The 23572-nt window shown below is 38.8% G+C and overlaps 1 protein-coding gene and 1 pseudogene across 6 annotated transcripts in view; one reads left to right on the top strand and one right to left on the bottom strand.

Annotated features, from left to right (window-relative positions):
- Positions 1–978: 978 nt before the first annotated feature.
- The window catches only part of SENP6 (SUMO specific peptidase 6), a 109240-nt gene continuing 86646 nt past the window's right edge, over positions 979–23572 (top strand). For 3 of the 6 annotated variants that reach the window (XM_024132957.3, XM_024132958.3, XM_024132959.3), the window contains exon 1: positions 982–1651. In XM_024132957.3, coding sequence (XP_023988725.1) covers positions 1600–1651 — 52 coding nt within the window. In that variant the 5' untranslated portion in view covers positions 982–1599. Of the gene's footprint in view, positions 1652–1774; positions 1885–23572 lie in introns of those variants that run through there. The other 3 variants (XM_028494710.2, XM_024132961.3, XM_055087665.1) reach the window with 3 other exon arrangements.
- Positions 7837–8505, bottom strand: LOC129392482 (protein LSM14 homolog A-like; annotated as a pseudogene).

Genomic DNA, 23572 nt, shown 5'->3' on the forward strand with positions numbered 1-23572 from the left:
TTAAACAAAAAGGTTTTCAACTTATGCCTTGGTTAACAGGACAATTAAACTAGTTAGTTCATTCCTCAAAGATTGCAGTAAATCATAGTTTTTCTGTATCATTTTAATTGCTGTTGAATTTTCATGGGTATGGGGCATAAATTTTTGTTTTTTAAGAAGGGATAGTGAGGGATTTAAGAAAAGTATTTAATTAGAGGACTGCACAGAGGAAGGAGTTGAGTTTCGTGGTGGGACTATGCAAGACTTCTTTCCTTTTCTGTATTTTCCAAATTTTCATTAATGAACGTGTCATCTTTGTAATTAAAAAGAAAAAAGAAAGTAAAAAGAAAGGAAAAGAAAAACGGACATGACATAGTCACCTGCAATTACAAGGCCTGACTTGTAAGACAGGGGATGGGCTTTGAAGTCTCAGGCACATTAAAGGACAGGATTTTTTTTTTTTTTTTTACACTGTCATCCAAAGGGTACTGTAGAATCCTCCCTGATGAATTATTTTGAAAACTTCTTTAAAAATGAAGGAAGACCACAAATCACTTTCCACACATGTGATCGCGCTACCTCACTCTACCTTTTCTCTTCGGTTGGTTACGGTTTAAACCGAGGGCCTCCTCAGAGGACTATGAACTCGGAACATTTCTCAGGCCATCGTGGTGCCACAGAAGCCGAATGCATCGCCGGCCCGGCCTGGAAGCCCAGGTCTGCCATGGGGGCCTCGGCGGGCGCTCCTGAGGTCGGACCAAACGTGTGCGGGCCGAGCTGGCACCGTGCTGGGCCGGTGCTACAGAGGGCCGGGCGGCGGGCGCCACGCGGCGGGCCTCGGTGTGGCGCCGCAGCCCGCTCCGCCAGCGATCAAGCTCGGGCTCCTGAGGGGGAGCCGCGCTGGGGGCGACAGGGGCGGCGGCGGCGGGGGCGGGCGCCTGGCGGCGGCAGCGGCAACGGCAACCGTGGGGGAGGAGCGGCGGCTGGCGCTGCTGTGGCGACGGACGCGAGGCGGTGGCGGAGGAGACCCACCCCTGTCCACATGGACAGTCGCAGAGGCCTCGGCTGATACATTCGCGCCTGGGCGGGGTGGGCAGACGGCCGTAGCGGCGGCGGCGACTGCGGCTGCTGCAAGGAGCGGAGGGCCCGGGGGCGCCTGACGGTCGCGGGGACCTCACCGACCCGGGCGCGCGGGTGCGGCCATTTTACGGCCCGGTACTGAGGGAGGCGTGTTTGTGTGTTCGCCCTCAGCCTCTCTTCCTGCGGGCCCGCCGCTAGGGGAAGCTTCTCGGGCGGCCTGGGCGGGCGGTGGATGGGGAGTCGCGGGCCGAGAGGCACCGGGCCCGGGAAGCGCCGTCGCCGTCGTCGCCGCTCGCGTTCGCCCGGCGGAGCCTGAGCAGCCCAGGCCGCGAGTCTCGCCGCGCGCGCGCTGATAGGCCCGGTAGAAGGCCTGCTTTTGTGTAGGCCCGTTCGGACGCGGGAGCGTCGCCCGCCTGACGACCGACTCCTAGGCCCGCAACCCTGCGGCGGCTACCCTCCTGCGGCGCGGCCCCTCATCCCGGCGAACGCGGCGGCGGTGTGGGCCATGGATTAAGGAGGCAGCGGCGTGGGAGGAGGAAGATGGCGACTGGCAAGAGCGACGGCAGCGCCGGGGAGATTACTTTTCTAGAAGGTACATCAATTTCTGCCTTCGAGGGGGTGGGGGTGGGGAACTGCAGGAAAATGTGGGCCCCTGATTCCCGGCTATTCAGGTGTGGGCGCCGGCTGGGTTTGGGGGGCTCCGGGGCGCTGGCGGGGAGAAAAGGTGCTGCGGGCGCGCTGGGTCCGGGTCCGTGCGAGCTAGCGGCTCGGCCGGGAGCCGGGAGGCCGAGGGGGCGTCGGTGGACCGGCCGGGAGCCGGAGTTGGTGAGTGTCCTTTGAGAGTGTACGCGTGTCTTTGACATGTTTTGTTTTGTTGGTTTCTCCGTGGTGGCCTAAGGATGAGAGCAGATTGCGCTCGGGTCTCGTTTGGTGTTCATGGAAAGTTTCAAATCGCTAAGGTTGGGTGAAATCGGGGGCCAGTCCACGTAGGGAGGGGAGAGGTAGTTTCCTGAGCTTGTTTTATACGCCCGTCCCCGTCCCCGTCCCCGTCTTTCTTTTTTCGCGGAGCTTCAGGCTTCCTCTCGCAGCCAGCATTCAGTTTAGGCCTGGCTCTGTCAGGTAATCTTACGAAATGTGTTTTGCTAACGAGATTTTAGAAAATAATTTATCGGAAAAAAGAGAAAGAGATTCACAGTGTCAATTTTGGGACCGTCACCGAAGCTAATAGACGAAGTTTGAGTGGTTACATTTTAATTCACTTGTGAGGAAAAGTTAAACATTTGTTGCAGGCGGACTAAGCCAGTAGTGAGTAAGAAAAGCCATCTGTTATTGTTGCGGATAATGGGTAACAATATTGGCTCTTGGCCCACGTATAAGGATCCCTAAAATACGGCTAAATTCGTTGTCGTCGTGGACCAGGAACGCTCAACGTTTATTGCGTAATTCGAATGTGCGTTCACCGTTGGTGCTGGTAGTTAGGTTTATAGATACGTTTGGGAGAGCGGGTTTATGAGTGTGGGTCTATCTGCTGTGCAGTGACCGTTAAAAAAAGATTTAACTCCTCTTCGGATAAAATGCAAAGATGAATTTCAAACGGGGTAAGAGGAGTACTTTAAAGATAACTAGCTGGAAACATTTCTGAATTAAGAAAGTACAACTTCACTGTGGTACAAGGTCCTCTAAGAGGGTGTGGAAGGATGGGTAAGCCGAGTTTACAGTTTTATTAACTGCACCTGGAGCAGGGCCTGGACCACAGTAGGTACTCAGTGTTAGGCTAATGAACAAATGGATACTAATGGAGCTGAGTGGGAAAAGAAACCTTAATTTTCTTAATTCTTCTTCCTTGGAGTGTAGCAGAGCCAAAAACAAAAATTTACCTTGTTGTGCAAACCAGCCTTTATTTAAAAGTGATGAGAGTTTTATATGAGATTTGTGGTAAGAAGATGTGGAAAGCTTGCAAGTTTTTCTGGGTTCACTTCGTATTTCTTTTATTCTATCTCCATTCTCGTTTGGGCAGACTGGTTACCTGTCAGGGGCTGAGAGTGGTGCAGCTTGTGTTACAGGTGGTGCTATGTGATGAACATAGGATAGAAAGAGCATAAATAAGGCCAACAGATACAGGGCCAATGTGAAATTTAAAACTGTTGCTTTTAGTTTATTCTAACTTAAGGGTCTGTGAATTGCTCTAGGGGGTAAACTTGAGTTTCACCATGTCTCCTTCAGCATTCTCAGAAAGCAAGTGAATGGTACCTTGTTTAGAATATGAGCATAAGGGAGAGCAGGCATTTCAGTTTTTCATATACTGTACTGAATCTTTTGAAATAGATGGAATGATATTTAGTACTGCTTATATTTTTTGTGTTTAATATTTTGTACTTAATTCTTTTGGTTCTTTACACTTTTAATGATAAAATACTCCAATATAGCTTGCCAGATATTCATTCATCAAATATTTATAGTGGCCTACTCTGTACTAGGCACTTTACTAAGGTTAATACAGCAGTGCCTAAGATAGTTAGGGTCCTTGCCTTTATGGGACTTATATTTTAGTGGGAGGGACTTTTTATAAATAAGTAAAAGTTAATCCATTTAAAACAGTCTTACCCCACTTTTTTCACATAGTTTCCTTCTTCACTTTATTTAGAGCTGCTCAGACCTGACAACCTACTTACAATGTCATGCTGCCACACATGTACAAACACATGGTATTTCCCTTTAACTGTTTTATTTTTCATGGTAGCACTTTTCGCATGATAAATTTATGTCTTCATGTTTTTTAGTCCTATTAAAATATAAGCTCCGTGAAAGCAATGGCTTTCTCTTTTCACCATCATATTTCTTGCATGTGGAGCATATTTATTTGTTGTTAGTGAAATAAACAGGATGATAATAGTGTGATAAAGGCTATGGAAGAAAAATGCAGAGCAGTGGCCGAATGAGAAAGCCATTTTACGTAGTGTTAAAGTCAAGAAAGGCCTTACTGAGGATGTCACACATGTATTAAAGTAATACCTTAACTGTGGGACTAGAGTATGGCAAAGGGCATGATGTCTCTAAAGGTTCCAAGATGATATAATATTCCATTTGTTTAAAAAAAGGAGGTCATTATGGCTGAAATGTAGCAAGCAAAGAAGAGAGTGATATGAAAGAGAGGTAGCAGATCATGCAAGATCATGAATTTTTATTTGATTCTGAGAAGTAGGAAGTCATTGAAGAGTCTGGGACAAAGGAGTGTAATGATACGATTTATCTGTTTTTTTTTTTTTTTTTTTTTTTTTTTTTTTAGAAAACGCTTTGCTCCTGGAGTAAATTAAAGGAGAGCAAGAGTAAAAGCAGGGGTATTAGGAGAATATTGTAGCAGTCTGAAAAATAGACAGGCTTGGATTAGGATGGTAGCGGTGGCAATTGGGGAAGAGGAGTGGATAGATTGAAGATCTGTTTGGATGCAGAGCTTACAGGACTTCTTGATGCATTGCATATTGAGGATCAGAATAAGGGAGGAATCAAAGATGACTCCCAGGGTTTTGGTTTGAGGTGTTGCAGGGGGGCGCAGGATTGCATTCACTGAGGTGGAGTAGACTGGCAGAGGAATGAGAAGTAAGGTAATAGCTCTGCTTTGGTCATCTCAAGTTTGAGGTGCTTGTTTGCTGTCCATTTTCTAAATTATGTTTTACATTCTTATAAAATATTAAGTAAAAAACTAATTCCATTTCCTTTTCTGGCTTCTTTAGGGAAAAAGAGACCTATTGGTTACTATTGTACTTTATTTTGTTGGTATAGTATCACACTGAAATTGTGTGAATTTAATTAGGCCATAGCTTGTATTGAATTTTTTCTTTCCCCTCTTTGATTTGTTTCTTTCTCTTCTATTCACTTAAAGTTGTCTTCTGCCCCTTTTCCACCTGTGATAGCTAGTTTGGCAGATTTCTCTTTTGTTTATTCATTCAACGGATATTTATTGAGCAACTGTAATGTTGTAGGTACTGTGCTGAGAGGCACAGTGCGGGAGGGAAGGCGGTTTCCCGGTGGAGTTTCCAGTCCAGTGAGGGGAGTCAGTAATCAAATCAGCGCACTTGTAAGTGTAAAATTTCAACTGTCAAGTGCGACCAAAGGGGATTATTTGTAATAATGAGAATTTGATCTAATCAGGGCAGTTTGAAGGGTGAATAGGCGAGGGAAGCTGGAGAGCCAGAGCTTTCCAGCCAGGGGGAATACAATAGAGGAAGGCTGGCACGTTTAGGGAACTGAAAGGACAGTGTGGTGCTAGTAAGGAGAGTGGTACAAGATAAGACTGGAGGTTAACATCATCAGGTTTGTTTCAGAAAAGGTCATTGGCTACCACACGGAAATAGCTCTAGAGAGGGGCAGAAGGTTGTTGTCAAGATCAGTTAGGAGACTTGTAGTGTAGGGCAAAGGTGATGGTAGTTAGCTCGTTCTTGTAACCTTTCTTTTGATATTCTCCCCCTTCTCTTCTCCTCTGGCAAGTCTACCTCCTCTCTATTTGTTTTTATTATACTGTTCTCGTTCATTCTAGCTTTCTTTCCCTTTACCTTTTTTCTTCTACCAACTAATTGCCTCACCAATATTTTCTCCCATTTTTTCTGCTTTCCCTTTCATATGTATGTATTTGTGGGTGTGTGTATTTCCTACTTTGTTTTCATTCTTAATGCTTGCCTTCTCTCTTATTTGAATTCTAGTTTTTTATTGTTTTCTTTCACTTACTACCTCACTTTTTCTAGGTATTAGCTGATTGTTCTTGATATTCTAGATTGACTAGTGTAGTGAGAGAGGTAACAGAGATTGAAGTTATATATTCCGTATGTCTAGACTTCTGTAAGTTAATTGTTCCTGTTGCCATTACAAAAGTATGTTGACTGTTTGAGATCAAGAGGTGTAGAGGGGGGTTATATGACCTAGAGCAAGTAAGTGGGGCAATCAGAACTGGAGCTTGGGACCTGTCCTGTAGCCTTAACCTCCTTCAGCATTTCCTTCCTTCTTTCCTCCCTCCTTCCCTTCTTTATCCCTTTGCTTTCCCATTCTTCTTACCTATTTAACCTTGGGGGTGGGGGTGGACAAGAGACGGGAAAATAATAGGGAGGTACGGGGAGTTACCATTTACTGATGAAGCAGCGGTCTAAGAGGGCAAAAGCTAAAGCCACAGGTCTCTTAAGGCCCAACTTCAGAAATTATACAGTGTCACCTCTGTCACATTTGATTGGCCAGAAGGCCACAGAGCCAGCCCAGATTCAAGAGGAGGGGAAGTAGAACCATCACTCAGCAGGAACAGTGGGAAAGAATTTGCAGCCATCTTTAATCCATGCAGCCATCTTTCCTCTCCCATACCTCCCTGTTTTTTTGGGTTTTTTGGTTTGTTTTTTAATACTTTCAACAAAGTCATAGTATTTCTTAAACTTGAAAATGACAGTTCTTTTGAGGTCCCAAAATTTCTAATTTCTGGACAGTTTAGGAAGCTAAAGGAAGACAAAACAAAGTAGACCACACATTTGTAATTTGTTTCAAAGGTATAAATAGCAACATAAACAGTCCTTGGTTAACTTTCCTTAGATTAGGGACTGAGTCAAGAATTTCTGAAACCAAGCAAGCATAAGAAGAAAAGAGGAAGAATGTTAGGAACTTTTCCTTCCTTTTTTTCTTTCATTCAATGATGTCTGGGTCATGGTGGAGTTGTTATCATTATCTTTCTCATTTTCATTACCTAAATGCTTAGAAACATGGTCACCACTATTTACAGTATTAAAAATTAAACGTTATCTTGATACAAAACACAACAGTCAATCCATAAAGTCAGAGGCAGACTGTTGATCACAATTACAACCCACTTCATTTGTACACTTAGGTCACATTACTTGCAGTGATGCAACAATGGATGATCCATTATTGTGAGCTGCAAATTATGGTTGCCTATGTCACCTAAAAAACAGAAAGTAGATTTGCAGTATCTATTTGACACTAAAAACAGTGTTACTTTTAGCCCGTTTTTTGGGCTACCTTAGGGTTTTGTACTTCTCAGAGCCTTCTGCATCCATCACCAGCAATTAGGACCTCTTGTCTCCTGAGGATACAGACTTTCAGTACTAAAATTGGAACAGTCCTAGGCAAATTGGGACATGTGGACACTCTGCCTTGTCCCAAGTTAACAGCAACTACTTTGAGGCCGTCTGAAACTATAGGCTTGAAAAGTAAGACAGCAAGACATATTCTGACCTTGTTTGGGGAGAGGTTTTTTTGTTATTTCAAATACATTTCAAGCTTGGTTTTGAATATGAGGGTTTTTTTCTCCCACATTAACTGCGTTACAATCTTTGAAATATAGCAGGGAGAAAAAAAACAAACAGTGCTGGTGTACAGTATATAACAAATGTACTTTTTTCTTTTTTGCATAGACCAGCTATTTTTAAGGACATGAAGGGCTAGAAATTTCCCGAGACTTGTTTGTATACTATGTAATAACCTTGTTGTCTTTCCTATATTAAAAAAAAATATCTGCAAACTTTCTGCCTCCACAACCTCCTGTGTATGAACCTGCCACTAAATCTTGGAGACATGGTGAAAATACTGCCGTTTACCACCATGACCTCTGGTGACTCTGTCTTCATGGAAACTAATATCTTCTCTGCCTCTGAAATTCCTATGCCACTGTTTGGATGAGGAGGGATTCCATATTTTGGCATTTAAACTTCTTTAGTTCAGGTTTGTCTCCATTGTGTATTATCACAGGAAATAAAAAACACTGATTTAATTTTGTCAGTATAGCAATTAAGTCTGCAAATCTTCATCAGCATTTCCTTCACAGGTTTGAGTACCAACTCCTGAGTCTCCTTGTCTTCACCATTTATAGGCTTTACCTGTTTTTCAAGTTTATCTTCTTTTAATTTAAGTTTATTATGACACTGTCAATTTTCTCCTTGTTGAATGATGCATTTGCACTTTCAGAATTAAAGTGTCTCATCGGCCCATCTCGTTGAATATTGTTCCCCTGCCATCTTCATGGTGTCCTCCCTTCTCCTCGGAGCAGAGGAACATTCTCAGCCACTGGTCTCTCGCCATCATTTCTTAGGTTATTCGTTTTCTCTCTTTGGAACTTTGTGTGCTTGTGATAACTATATTTTAGAGATTGTGTATTCTGTGTGAAGATAGAACCAACTGCATTGCTTTGTGGTAAGGTACCCACTGCTTGGTATTTCCATTCCATAGAAGATCAAGATGCTTCCAGCAACACCAGCAGCATCAAACTGCTGCCTGATGTTGGCCTTGGACAGAATTAACTATATGCCAGCATCCTGCCGAAAGATCCGTAGAAGCCCACTGAATGGAGTGAAGAGGTAGATAAACTGAGGGAACACTGAACAATAGCTGGATCCTGAGGCAAAGAATATTGTGCTTTTGGTGGTTCACAGAGAAGTCTAATTTAATGTTATTCCCAAGGATATAATATATTCAGACTTCATCTTCAGATAGTATTGGACAGTCTATTGGTCTATCTCCTGTATCAGAAAATAAAGGTTGTATAGATTAGGAATTTGAGAAAACTCACCTCAGCTGGGTGATTTTTCTGCTTCATGAAGTGCCTGTGGGGGTTATTCAGTGGTAGCTTGGCTGGCCTGGAGGCTCCAAGACAGCTTTATTCAAATGTCTGACTCTGGCCGGTATGGAAAGTTGGGCCCTCCCTCCTCCATGTAGTCGAAAGGCCTCCTCATGTTGTCTCTACAGCGGGGTACCCGTACTTGTAACATGGTGGCTTAGGGCTCCACGAGACTGCCTTTTGAGAATCTTGACAGGTTCTCGAGAAAGACTGGGGTCTGAAGCACTACAGAGCCATCTAAAATTGCTTTATTGAGATTTCCTGACGTTTGCATTTAATTCGCTCTTTACGTTTTTCTTTTACTGCTTTTATATTTCTAAGTTGCAGAAGTTAACTTCTGTCTCAGTGATCCTTTTTAAAAAATTCTATTGTTTATTATTGTAAAACCTTATCAATGACAGTTTAAAAAATTATTAGGAAATATTTCATATCTGTGTGGAATATGAAGCATAATATAGCAAAAACTCATGTTCTACTTCCTAGCCTAAAGAAAACATTACTAATACAGTTGAAGCTGGGCTGAACCCTTTCTTTTTTTAATTTAAAAAAATTTTTTAAAGAAATTTATTTATTTTTGGCTGCGTTGGGTCTTCAACTGCCTTTTGAGAATCTTGACAGGTTCTCGAGAAAGACTGGGGTCTGAAGCACTACAGAGCCATCTAAAATTGCTTTATTGAGATTTCCTGACGTTTGCATTTAATTCGCTCTTTACGTTTTTCTTTTACTGCTTTTATATTTCTAAGTTGCAGAAGTTAACTTCTGTCTCAGTGATCCTTTTTAAAAAATTCTATTGTTTATTATTGTAAAACCTTATCAATGACAGTTTAAAAAATTATTAGGAAATATTTCATATCTGTGTGGAATATGAAGCATAATATAGCAAAAACTCATGTTCTACTTCCTAGCCTAAAGAAAACATTACTAATACAGTTGAAGCTGGGCTGAACCCTTTCTTTTTTTAATTTAAAAAAATTTTTTAAAGAAATTTATTTATTTTTGGCTGCGTTGGGTCTTCATTGCTGCGCGCAGGCTTTCTCTAGTTACGGCGAGCGGGGGCTGCTCTTTGTTGTGGTGCGCGGGCTTCTCATTGCGGTGCTTCTCTTGTTGCAGAGCACGGGCTCTATGCGTGCGGGCTCAGTAGTTGTGGCTCCCGGGCTCTAGAGCGCAGGCTCAGTAATTGTGGCGCACGGGCTAAGTTGCTCCACAGCACGTGAATCTTCCTGGACCAGGACTTGAACCCGTGTCCCCTGCATTGGCAGGCAGATTCTTAACCACTGTGCCACCAGGGAAGTTCTGAACCCTTTGTTTTTTGCATCTTCCTGCCTCCTTTTCAGCGGTAACCACCATCCTTCATTTGGTAGTTATCATTCCCATACATTTCTTTGTACTTTATGTTCTTATCTCTGAACCTGTGTATGTGTACAAATTGTTTTGAATGTTTAGAATATTTTATAAATCATATCATACTATATCCTTCTGTAACTTGCTTTTCATTCTTACAGCATTGTTTGAGAAATTAAATTATGTTGATAAGAATAGGTCTAGTGCTTTGTCATAATATGAATATACTACCTTTTATTTATGCGTTTCCTTTTCTGTGGAAATTAGGTTGTATCTGATTTTTTACTATTACATACATTGCTACTATGAATAGTATGTCTCATATTGCTACTATGAACTTTTTTTTAAAGTACATTTCCTTGTGCACATGTGTGTGTTTCTCTAGAGCAGGGGTCAGCAAACTTTTTCTGTAAAGGTCTAGATAGTGAATATCTTACCCTTTGCATTCCAAACAGTCTGTCACAATTACTCAGTGCTGCCAGTTTAGCAAGAAGGCAGTTACAGATAATACATAAGCAAATGAGTGTGGCTTTGTGCCAGTAAAACTTTTTGGACACTGAAATTTGAATTTTATATAATTTTCTTGTAACATGAAACATTGGTCTTGTTTGATTTTTTGTTTCCCCCCCAGCCATTTAAAACTGTAAAAGCCATATTCTTAGCTCATGGGCCTTATAAAAACAAGCAGCAGGCCAGATTTGGCTGGACCATACTTTGCTAACATCTGATCTAGGGTATTTCTTAGCAATGGAATTATCGGGTCATGTGCAATTTCAGCTTCACCTAAGTATTGCCAAATTGATCTCCAAGTGCTTTCACTAGCACTTTTTAAGTTTTCCTGTTCATACACATCATTACCCACTTAGTAATGTCTGATGTTTTAGTTTTTGCCAGTCTGATGTGGTTATCAGATGGTGGTTTGAATTTGTAATACTCTGGTTTATAGTGAGGTTGATTATCTTTATTACTGTATTTTAAAAAATTGTTCATTGTTCATTCAATATTCAAAAAATATTGAGTACCAACCTAGAGTTAATCCCTATTCTATGTGCCTGTAAAATACTCTGTGAGTTTCTTTTTGTTTGGGGGGTTATTTTGTGTGTTTCCTCAGTTCTTAATTCCTCATGTTTTCTGCACATTTTGTTCTGTTGGAATGTTGGGGTTCTTTATATAGTCTGGATAGGAAACCTTGGTTGAATTATGTGTATTGAACGTACATCTTACAGAATTATTACTTGTCTTATTTTTAAATTCATGGAATAATTTTATGAGCAGATTCTTTTAAATGTAGTCATTTATTGTTTTTTTCTTAATGTCTTGTGCTTTTTGTGATAGAAGAAATTCTTTGGTCTTATTGGTCCCTTGTATTATAACTTTACTTTTTTTGGTTTTACTAATCACTGTTCGTTTCTTTAGTTTTTATGATAGCAGGAGAGTGGCAGTCAGGTGTACAGGTTGGGGTAACAGAATTTGAAAATCTATTTGTAGTGTATCTATTTCTTATGTTTTCTTTACATTTAAAAAAGTTTTTTAAAAAGACGATTAATGGGACTTCCTTGGCAGTCCAGTGGTTAAGACTCTGCTCTTCCACTGCAGGGGGCACGGTTTCGGTCCCTAGTCAGGAAACTTAAGATTCCGCATGCTGCGCAGCATGGCCAAGGAAAAAAAAAAAAAAGACTTTATTAAATACTTGCAAACTATATATCTGATAAGGGGTTAATATCCAAAATATATGAAGAACTCATATAACTCAATAGCAAAAAACCCAAATAATCCAATTAAAAATAGGCAAAGGACTTGAATAGACATTTTTTCCAAAGAAGACCTACAGATGGCCAACAGATACCTGAAAAGGTACTCAACATCACTAATAGGGAAATGCCAATCGAAACCACCATGAGATATCACCTCACGCCTGTTAGAATGGTTATTATGAAACCATGGTGACCATGCGCTGTTGGTGGGAGTGTAGATTGGTGCAGCCACTATGGAAAACAGTATGGAGGTTCCTCAGGAGATTAAAAGTAGAACTACCATATGGTTCAGCAATTCTACTTATGTGAATATATCAGAAGGAAACAAAAACACTATGTTGAAGAGGTATCTGTGCCCCCCCCCACCCCCGCCGTTCAGTAGCCGAGGCATGGATACAATCTAAGTGTCCATGAATGGAAGAACGGATAAAGATGTTGTATGTATATACAATGGACTATTATTCAGACATAAAAGGGAGAGAAATCCTGCCATTTGGGACAACATGGGTGGACCCTGAGAGCATTATGCTAAGTGAGATAAGAATGCTGTGCGATCCCACTTATGTGTGGAATCTTAAAAAAAAAAAAAAAATCAAGGCTAAAAAACGAAATTTAAAAAAACCCCAAACTCATAAAAAAAGAGATCAGATTTGTGGTTACCCAGAGGCAGGGCACGGGAGGTAGGGGACTTGGATGAAAGTGGTCAAAAGGTACAAACTTCCAGTTATAGAATAAATAAATACTGTGGTTGTAATGTATAAAATGATGGGTGGCTATAGTTAATACTCCTATAGGGCTTATTTGGAAGTTGTTAGAGTAAATCCTGAGAGTTCTCATCACAAGGAAAAAAACTTTCTTCCTTCATTTCCTTCCTTCCGTTCCCTCTCTTCCCTTTTCTTTCTTTCCCTAGCTTGCTTTCTTTTCTCTTTCTCTTTCTCCTTCCTTCTTTTCTTTCTTTCATCTATATGAGATGATAGATGATAACTGAACATATGGTAATCATTTCACAGTATATGTAAGTGAAGTCATTATGTTGTACACCTTGAACTTATACAGTGCTGTTCAGTTATATATCAATAAAACTGGGCAGGGAAGACTTGTTTTTGTTTTTTATTTTTCTTTTTTCTAACCATGCAAAAGATTTACTTATTTTTTTTTTTTAGAGCAGTTTTAGTTTCACAGCAAAGCGGAAGGTGCAGAGATTTGCCATATACCTCCCACCCCCACATCTGCATAGCCTTCGCCAGTATCAACACCTCCCACCAGAGTGGTACAATTGATAACCCTCCACTGACAAATCATATTCCATAGTTTACGTTATGGCTCACTCATTGTGTGGTATAGTCTGTGGGTTTGGATAAGTGTGTAATGACATGTATCCGTCATTATCATGTCATACAGAGTATTTTCATTGCCATAAAAATCTTCATTGTGCCACCTGTTCATCCCTCAGCCCCTCCACCCCCACCTCACCTTGGCAACTACTGATCTTTTTACTGTCCCATAGTTTTGCCTTGTCCAGAATGTCGTCTAGTTGAAATCATACAGTAGATCGCCTTTTCAGGTTGGTTTCTTTCACTTAGTAAAAGGTTTTAAGGTTCCTCTGTGTCTTTTCATGGCTATTACTAAGTGAGTTCTTGGTATATTTTGGATAAAGTCCTTTATCAGATGTGGTTTTTTTGCAAATATTTTCTCCCAGTCTTTGGCTTGTTTTCTAATTTTCTTGGCAGAGCAAAAGGTTTTAATTTTAATGAAATCCAGTTTATCAATTCTTTCTTTCATGGATTATACCTTTTTTTTTTTTTTTTTTGGTACGCAGGCCTCTCACCTCTGTGGCCTCTCCCGTTGCGGAGCACAGGCTTCGGACGTGCAGGCTCAGTGGCCATGGCTCACGGGCCCAGCCGCTCTGCGGCATGTGGGATCTTCCCAGACCAGGGCACGAACCCGTGTCCCCTGCATCGGCAGGCGGACTCCTAACCACTGTACCACCAGGGAAGCCCCCATAGATTATACCTTTGGTGTTTCATCTAAAGAGTCATCACCATACCTAAGAGTCATCTAGATTTTCTCCTATGTTATCTTCTAGGAGCTTTATAGTTTTGTATTTTACATTTAGGTCTGTGATCCATTTTGAATTAAATAACTTGCTAAGACTTTGATTGCGATTGCACTGAATTTATTGATAAAGTTGGAAAGAACTGACATCTGGACAGTACTGAGTCTTCCCATTCATAAACATGAAATATCTCTCCATTTTTAAAGTTTTTCTTTCATTTCATTCATCAGTTTTGTAGTTTCCATCATAAAGATTTTGTACATATTCTCTTAGCTTTATAGCAAGTATTTCATTTTTGGGGGTGCTAATGTGTTATTGTGTTTTTAATTTCACATTTACCTTGCTCATTATTGGCATATAGGAAAGTATTTAATTGTTTTGTGTTAACCTTGTATCCTGCAGCCTTACTATAATTGCTTACTAGTTCCAGGAGGGTTTTTTTGAGTGATTCTTTTGGATTTTCTACCTAGACGATCATATCATCTGCAAAGACAGTTTTATTTCTTTCTTCCCAATCTGTATCTCTCTTATTTCTTTTTCTTCTGTATTGAATTAGATGGAACAAAAAGGAGTGATGAGAGGAGTCATCCTTGCCTGGTACCTGATCTTAGTTGGAAAGCTTCCATTTCTCATCATTATATATGATGGTAGCTGTAGGTTTTTGTAGATATCTTTATGAAGTTAAGGAAGTTCCCATGTTTTTTTAGTTTGCTGAGTGTTTTTATCATGAATAGGAATTGGATTTTATCAAATGCTTTTTCTATTGATGTGATCTGTGATTTTCCTTTTTTTAGCTTATTGATGTAATGGATTACATTAACTGATTTTTGAATGTTGACCCAGCCTTGGCATAGCTGGGACACATTCCACTCAGTTATGGTGTATAATTCTTCTTATACATTGTTGGATTCAATTTGCTAATAGTTTTGCATCTATGTTCATGAGAGACATTGGCCTGTAGTTTCCTTATTATGTCTTTGTCTGGTTTTGATATTAGGGTAATGTTGGCCTTGTAGAATGAGTTAGGAAGTATTCCCTTTGCTTCAGTCTTCTGAAAGAGATTGGAGAGAATTGATACAATTTCCTTAACGTTTGGTAGAATTCACCAATGAATCCATCTGAGCCTGGTGGTTTCTGTTTTGGAAAATTATGATTAGTTATTGATTCAGTTTCTTTACTAGATGCAGGCCTATTTAGATTGTCTGTTTCTTCTTTTTTGTTTTCTTGAGGTGTTTTTTTTTTTTTTTGGCAACTTGTAGCTTTCAAAGAATTGGTCCATTTCATCTAGGTTATCAGATTTGGGCATAGAGCTGCTGGTAGTGTTTCTTTATTATCCTTTTAATGCCCATGGGATCTGTAGTGATGTCCTCATTTCTTTCTTTTTTTTAAAATAATTTTTTTGGAGTGTAGTTGATTTACAGTGTCGTGTTAGTTTCAAGCGTACAGCAAAGTGAATCAGTTAATACATATACCTATATCCACTCTTTTTTAGATTCTGTTCCCATGCAGGCTGTTACAGAGTTTTGAGTAGAGTTCCCTGTGCTATATAGTAGGTCCTTATTAGTTCTCTGTTTTATATATAGTAGTGTGTATATGTCAATCCCAGTCTCCCAATTTATCCCTCCGCCTACTGTTTGCCCCCTGGTGACCATAAGTTTGTTTTCTACATCTGTGACTCTATATCTGAGACTCATTTTTTTAGATTCTATATATAAGCGATATCATGTGATATTTGTCTGTCTCTTTCATTTCTGAATATAGTAATTTGTGTTCGCCTTTTTATCTTAGCCTGGCTAGAGGCTTATTGGTTTTTTCAGTCTTATCAAAGAATCAGCTTTTGGTTTATTTGATTTGTCTGTTGATTTCCTATTTAATTTCATTGATTTCTGCTCTGATTTTTATTCTTCTGCTTACTCTGGATTTAAATTGCTCTTTTTCTAGTTTCCTAAGAAAGATGGTTAGATGATTTATTCTTGGTCTTTCTTTTCTAATATATGCATTAAATGCTATAAATTTTCTCTCAGCACTGCTTTCACTACATCCGACAAATTTGGTAAATTGTGTTTTCATTTTCATTTAGTCCAAAATGTTTTTAAGTTTATCTTGAGATTTCTTCATTGACTTGTTTGTTGTTTTGAAGTGTGTTATTTAATCTCTATGTATTTTGGGATTTTTCCAGTTAATTTTTCTGGTTTTGACTTATAGTTTAATTCTCTTGTGGTCTCAGAATAGACACTGTGTGATTTCTGTCATATAAATGCTAAATGCTAAAATGTGTTTTATGGCCCAGAATGTGGTCCTTGTGAATGTTTCATGTGAACTTGAGAAAAATGTGTATTCTTCTGTTGTTGGATGAAGTAGTCTGTAGATGTCAATTATCTCCAATTGACTGACGGTATTATTAAGTTTAACTGTGTCCTTACTGATTTTCTGTCTTCTGAATCAGTCCATTTCTGATATAGGAGTTTACAGTCTACAACTATGATAGTGAATTCATTTATTTTTCCTTGCATTTCTAGTAGCTTTTGTCTCACATAATTTGACACTGCTGTTACGGAATGTTATATCTTCTTGAAGAATTGACCCTTTTAACATTATGTAAATGCCCTTCTTTATCCCTAATAACTTTCCTTGCTTTGACATCTGCTTTGTCTAAAATTAATGTAGCTACTCCAGCTTTCTTTCGATTGCTGTTAGCGTGGTCTTTCTCCATCCTTTTAATCTATATGTGTTTTTATTTATGGGTTTCTTGCAGAGGGTATGTAGTTGGGTTTCTTTAATTGATCCATTCTGAGAATTTTTACATTTTATTTGGTGCATTTAGAAGATTGACGTTCAATTTTTTTTGTTTATTTTAAATCCAGAAGTTAGAAGTTTATTAAATTCTTTTTGAATCCCTAAGGTGGCTGTAAACAGTTTGTTTTTACATGTTCATAGCTTAAAGGAATGTGACTATCACAGTTTACATGGACTTCTGCCTAGGAAGCCCACCAACGCTACACAGTAGTTTTGTGTTTCTGTAATCCAGTCCTAATATTGCCAGTGCTCTCCGTACCCAGCAAGGGCCCATTCTGCCCATTCCTTTTTTTTTTTTTTTTTTTTTTTTTTGTGGTACGCGGGCCTCTCACTGCTGTGGCCTCTCCCGTTGCGGAGCACAGGCTCCGGACGCGCAGGCCCAGCGGCCATGGCTCACGGGCCCAGCCGCTCCGCGGCATGTGGGATCTTCCCGGACCGGGGCACAAACCCGTGTCCCCTGCATCGGCAGGCGGACTCTCAACCACTGTGCCACCAGAGAAGCCCTGCCCACTGCTTTGGATTGTGACTATTGATATAGTTGGGTTAATGTCTACTGTGTTTTTTATTACTATTTTCTATTTGTTGCCTTTGTTCTTTGTTCCTTTTTTTGTTTGCTACTCTTTTTCTGCCTTTTGTGTTTTTAATTGAGCATTTTATATGATTCCATTTTCTCTCCTTTCTTTGCATTTCAATTATACTTAGTTAAATTTTTTAGTGGTTCCTTTAACGTTTGCAATATATGTTTACAACTAATTGAAGTTCACTTTCGAATAACATTATACCTCTTCACAGACAATAACAAAACAATCTTAATTCCTCTCTCCTGTCCCTTGTATCTTTGCTGTTATTCGTTTCCCTTTTAGTTAAGCTAAGCATATGTATGTACACACACATAAGAGATATACATAAACTTACATGATCGGATAACATGTTGCTATTATTTTGAACAAAATGTTACTTGTTGTTAGGAATAAGAAAAATAAAATTTTTAATTTTATCTTCACTTATTCCTTCTCTGATACTCTTTCTTTCTTTATGTACATTCAAGTTCCTGACCTACATCATTTTTCTTCCCTCTAAAGAACTTTTTTTTTTCTTTAAACATTTGCAAAACAGGTCTTGCAAAATGGCAACAAGTTCTCTCAATATTTGTCTAAGAAAGTCTTATTTGTACTTCACTTTTGGAAGATAATTTCACAGGGTACAGAATTCCAGAGGGTTTTTCTTTTTTTTTTCTTTTCTCAACACTGTATTATTTCTCCCCACTCTCGTTTGCATGATTTCTGAGAAGTCAGTTAAAATTCTTGTCTTTGTTCCTCTGTAGGTAATGTTTTTTTCTCCCCGCCCCCCACACACCACCAAACTGTGGTTTGAAAATGATATGCTCAGGTGTAGTTTTTTAGATTTCTGTCTCTGAGCTTCCTGGATCTGTGGTTTGGTGTCTGATGTTGATTTGGGGAAATTCTCAGTCATTATTGTTTCAAATATTTCTTCTGTTCCTTTCTTTATTCTCCTTCTGGTATTTCTATTAAATGTATGTTCCACCTTTTGTGGTTGTCCCATGATCCTTGGGTGTTCTTTTGTTTTGTTTTTTTTCTTTCAGTTTTTGTTCTCTTTGCTGTTTAGTTTCGGAGGTTTCTACTGATATTTATTCAAGTTCAGAGATTCTTTTCTCAGCTGTGTCCAGTCTACTAATAAGCTCATCACAGACATTTTTCATTTCTGTTTCATGTTTTTTATTTCTAGCATTTATTTTTGGTTCTTAGGATTTCCATCTTTCTGCTTATGTTGCTTATCTGTTCTTGCATAGTTTAAATTCACAGCCTGATAATTCCAAAATCTGTGCCATGTCTGGTTTTGATGCTTGTTTTGTCTCATCGAATTGTGGGTTTTTTGCCTTTTCGTATGTCTTGTAATTTTTTTCTTGATAGCTGGATATTATATACTGGGTGAAAGGACTGCAGTGAATAGGCTGTAAGGGAAGCATTCTGTAGTCCTGGGATTAGCACTGTAGTCCTGGGATTAGGTCTTGGTCTTAAATTCAGTGAGCCTAGACCTCTGAACTGTGAAGTTTACAAGTGTTTCTCAGTATTTTTCTCTCCTCTTAGGTGGGACAGGATGGCTAGAATGGGCTGGTGTTAGGTATTTCCCTTTTCCCAGCTGGAGTTGGGTCAGTTAGGGTTTGATAAAACTTCCTTAGGTTAGGCACTGGGTAACTTCTTACCCCTGAGGGTAGGCCTTGTTAAGAACAGAGTGCTCTGTTGTGTTTCAAAATGGTTCCTTTTTCCCTCTCCCTGATTGAAGCGGGGGGTGGGGGGGGTGGGGGGGTGTTCTCCAATTTACTGTGAGAACCTGGTCAAGCTCCTGGAGGTAAAACTCACAAGAGTGGGCCACCTCTTATGACTGGGTCCCCCTGGAGTTTTTAACCCTCAGACTTGTAAGCACTGAACCTCCAGCAGTTTGTCAATTTACAGTTTAGGTTTTCCTACCCTGGTACTGGATCTTGTGGTAGTTGTAAGACTAGTACAGAGAATTTTCATATGCCCTTCACTTATTTCCCCAAATATTAACATTTACCACAATTGCTTTATCATATTCTCCCTCTAACTGTATATGTTTATATACACATACTTTTTTTTTTTTCCTGAACTGTTTGAAAGTAAATTTTAGGCATACTGCTCATTTACCCCTAAATACTTCATTATCCTACCCCTTTTTTTTTTGGAACTATACATTCTCTTAAATTACTACAGTGCAGTTATCAAAATCAGAAAATTAACATTGATATAATGCTATCATCTACAGACTTTATTTCAGTTTTTACCAGTTGACCTAAAATGTTCTTTATAGCAAAAGGAAAAAAAATTCTGGTTCAGGGTCCATTTTAGGATCACTTATTGCATTTATTACTTGTGTCTCTTTTGTCTCTTTAATCTGGAATAGTATTCCAGTCTTTCTTTGTCTTTCTTTACCTTGACATGTTTAAAGTATACTGGACAGTTACTTTGTAGTTTGGGTTTGTCTGATGTTTCCTCATGATTAGATTTACTTTATGAGTTTTTATAAGGAATGCCTTGGTAGTGATCTTTTGTCCTATTACTGGTGAAATTAACTTTGATCATTTAGTGTTTGCCAGATTTCTCCAGTGAAAGGTACTATTTTCCCCTTTATAATTAATAAATATTCTGTGGGGAACTACTTTGAAGCAATATAAATGACATATTTCTCTTCAGATTTCATCCATTAGTTTTAGCTTCTTTCCATTTATTTATTAGTTTCAGCATTCCTTGATGAGGCATCCCTGAATCATTTTTTATTATAATGGTTTTGTTTTGTGAATTACATTTATAATTTTCAAATGTTAACTCTTGCTTTTAGAATAAACCCTACTTGATTGTAATATATTATTCTTTATCACTAGATTTGATTTACTAATATCTTATTTAAGGTTTTATATCTGTCTTCATGAGAGAGTGCTTGGTAATTTCCTTCCTTAAATGTCATTATCAGGTTTAGAATCAGGTATTCTGACTTCATAAAATGAGCTGCAAAGTATTCCTTTTTTTTAATTCTCTGGGAAAGTTTAGGTAAATTTGTTGCTATATTTTACAAGTTTGAAAGAAATTATGGGAGAAGCCTTCTGGTTCTGAGTTTCTCTTTACAGAAAGATTTATAATCAGTTTCTTTTATTGACAGCAGTGTTCAAAAATTTTTTTTCTTGTGTCAATTTGGTAATATCTGTGCCCTCATAGGTGTTTAAGTTTGCTTTCTCTAGTCAACTAAGTCAGTTCCTACCCATCCATCAAATTTTCACGTTTCATCAGTTTAGTTACATTTCTCATCTGCTATTATTTTCTTTCTGGGTTCTTTTTGTTCTTATGGGTTTCTACTTTTTCCCCCCTCTTTCCATTACTGTCATTTTACTGGAGGGGTATGGAGAAAAATGCATATATTTAATTTATGATGCTTAACTGGGATCTCTCTTTAACCTTTGTATTTCCTTTCAATATTGTAAGTACAGTATAGTGGACATAATTTTCCATTCTGATTATTACGAGTGTCAACCATAACAGGATATTGAAGTGTGTTGATACTCTCACGGACTTTTGAGGGTTCAAAGTTTTTGTCCTTAGTGCAAGTTGCCCTAAAATCTGTGTTTTTAGAATTTGCTTGCTTTTTGTAATTTATTTTTTCTCATTGGCAGTTATCACTTTGATGAGGTTATTTTTCTTTCACCTATTAATTTATAGCTTCTAATCTGTCAATTAGGAAATCCTGTGATTACACTTGTTAGAACTGTGTATACAGAACCCTGCTTTAGAGCGTACACAATATAAAATCTCTTGACTTTTCACTGCTTAGTGGCCTTTTTGGTTAACTTGCCTGACTCTCAGTGATGGATAGAGTCTTTATAGACTAGTAATCATCATAGTTGATTACCTTTTCTGTGTTGGTAGCATAACTTAAACTTAACCCTGTCTTTTTCTAAAACATAGGTTCATTTTACATTTGATTTTTGAAAATTGGGGTGGGGGATGATTTTAGATTAATAGAGAAATTTCAAAGATGTTAGAGTTTCTGTATACCATTTACCCATCTTCTGCTAAAGTTCCCAGCTTTGATAATCGTAGTATGTTTGTTAAAAACTAGGAAATTAACATGGGCATAACACTATAGCCTAAACTACAGACTTGACTTGGATTTCACTAGTTATTTCATTAATGTCCTGTTTCTTTTGCACAGTCCAGTCCAGGACACCACATTGCATTTGGTTGTCATGTCTCCTTAGTCCCCTCTGATCATGACAGTTTCTTTATCTTCCCTTGTTTTTCATAACCTTGACAGTTTTAAAAGTGTTCTGGTCAGGAATTTTGTAAAATGTTCCTCAATTTGGGTTTATCTGATGTGTTCTTGTGACTAAACTGGCATTGTGGGCTTTTGGGAAGAAGCCACAGAGCTGAAGTCGCATTTTCATCACATCATGTTAAGTATGCTATGAATAAGACATCACTTTTGATGTTAACTTTGATGATCACTTAGCTGAGATAGTGATTGGTAGGTTTCTCATTGTCAGTTACTTTTTTCCTTTTTCTATAGTTGACTCTTCGGAAGTGAGTTACAAAGTTCAGCATATACTGAAGGGAAAGGGAATTAAGTTCCATCTCTTAGAGGAGAGAGTTTGTACATGTATCATTTGGAATTCTGTAAGGAAGATGTGTCCCTTCTCCCCATTTATTTATATATTCAATTATTTATATCCATGTGGATTCATGAATATTTACTTTATTAAGGAGAATTATAATTCATACCATCGTTTTTTTTTTTAAAAAACGCCTTCTTCCTTTCTGGCCCTACATAATACTCCAGGCTTATCTTGTATTTTTTCTGCCTCATCTCTAGAATCATTTTTCCTGGGAGCTCTAGCTCCATGTATTGGAGAATGGTATTTAGAAAATAAGATCTGGTTGTAGGTGTGCTTGTTGCTAGTGGGGTATCACTGCTTCTATACCTTCTCTGAGGACAGACCCTTAGCTCTGTATACTAACCCATGGAACAGCATATCTATATTCATTTCTGTATCTGTTAATCTGTATGTGTATCACATAAATATAAGTTGGTACTGATATCTCTTCCTCTAACCTAGCACCACTAGAACGAACAGTTCATTCTAGCTTTTCTCTCTTGTTTTTTTAGAACTTCTTTTTCTGAAAGGGAGACATCTTGCTCCTATTATCTACTATTTATTTACTTATATATACATTATACATGTAAAGAAGTTTCAGATTTACTCATGATGACTTGCTTCCTCCTGTTTCATGATATTTTGGGTTGTGAACTCATTTTTTTTGGAAACTTTTTTTGAGGCATTGAAACTTTATTTTTTTTAGAGAAGATTTATATTTGATTCTGCTAGTCATTTAGAGGTTTTGGTGATTGTTTTTTTGCCTTTACAGTTTTTTACTGTGGAAAAATATACGTAACATAAAATTCATTGTTGTAACTGTTTATAAATGTACAAGTGTAGATTGGCATTAAGTGCATCCATAATGTTGTGCAGCCATCACCACTATCCATTTCCAGAACTTTTTCATCATCCCAGACAGAAGCCCTGTACCCATTAAAAAATAATTCTACATTCTCCTCTCCCTCCAGTCCCTGGTAACCTCTATTCTACTTGCTCTCTGTGTTTGCCTATTCTAGATACCTCATATAAGTGGAATCATACAATATTTGTCCTTCTGTGCTGCTATTTCACTCATTGTAATGTTTTCAAAGTTCATCCATATTGTAGCATGTGTCAGAGTTTCATTTCTTTATGGCTAAATAACATTTCTCTGTATGTGTGTGTGAACACAGCACATTTTGTTTAATCATTCATCTGTTGATGGATATTTGGGTTGTTTCACCTTCTGGCTCTTGTGAATAATGCTGCTGTGAACATTGGTGTACAAGTGTCAGAGTCCGTGCTCTCAGTTATTTTGGGGTATATATCTAGAACTAGGATCACTGGGTCATAGGGTAATTCTGTATTTAACTTTTTGAGGAACTGCCAAACATTTTCCATAGTGGCTGCACCATTTTATATTCCCACAAGCAATGTGTAAGAGTTCCAATTTCTCCTCATCCTCACCAACACTTACTATTTTCCATTAAAAAAAACAGCCATCCTAACGGGTGTGAAATAGTATCTCATTATAGTTTTGCTTTTCATTTCCTTAACATCTGGTTGATATTGGGCATCTTTTCTGTGAGACTGTTTTAATTATGGGCTTTTCTGGGCCACGTAGGTTATGAAGATTCTGGTACCAAACCTGGGTAATTGTGAGCTGATGTTTAGGAATTCCCTAAACATGGGGTGGAGAGATGTACTTTATTTGTCATTAGTTCACCCCCAAACCCAGAGCCAACAGCAAGATGTCATAATTATCCCTACTGTCTCTTTTCTTCAGTGAGATTCTCCCC

The sequence above is a fragment of the Physeter macrocephalus genome, chromosome 10, assembly GCF_002837175.3.
Source record: "Physeter macrocephalus isolate SW-GA chromosome 10, ASM283717v5, whole genome shotgun sequence".
Lineage (NCBI taxonomy): Eukaryota > Metazoa > Chordata > Mammalia > Artiodactyla > Physeteridae > Physeter > Physeter macrocephalus.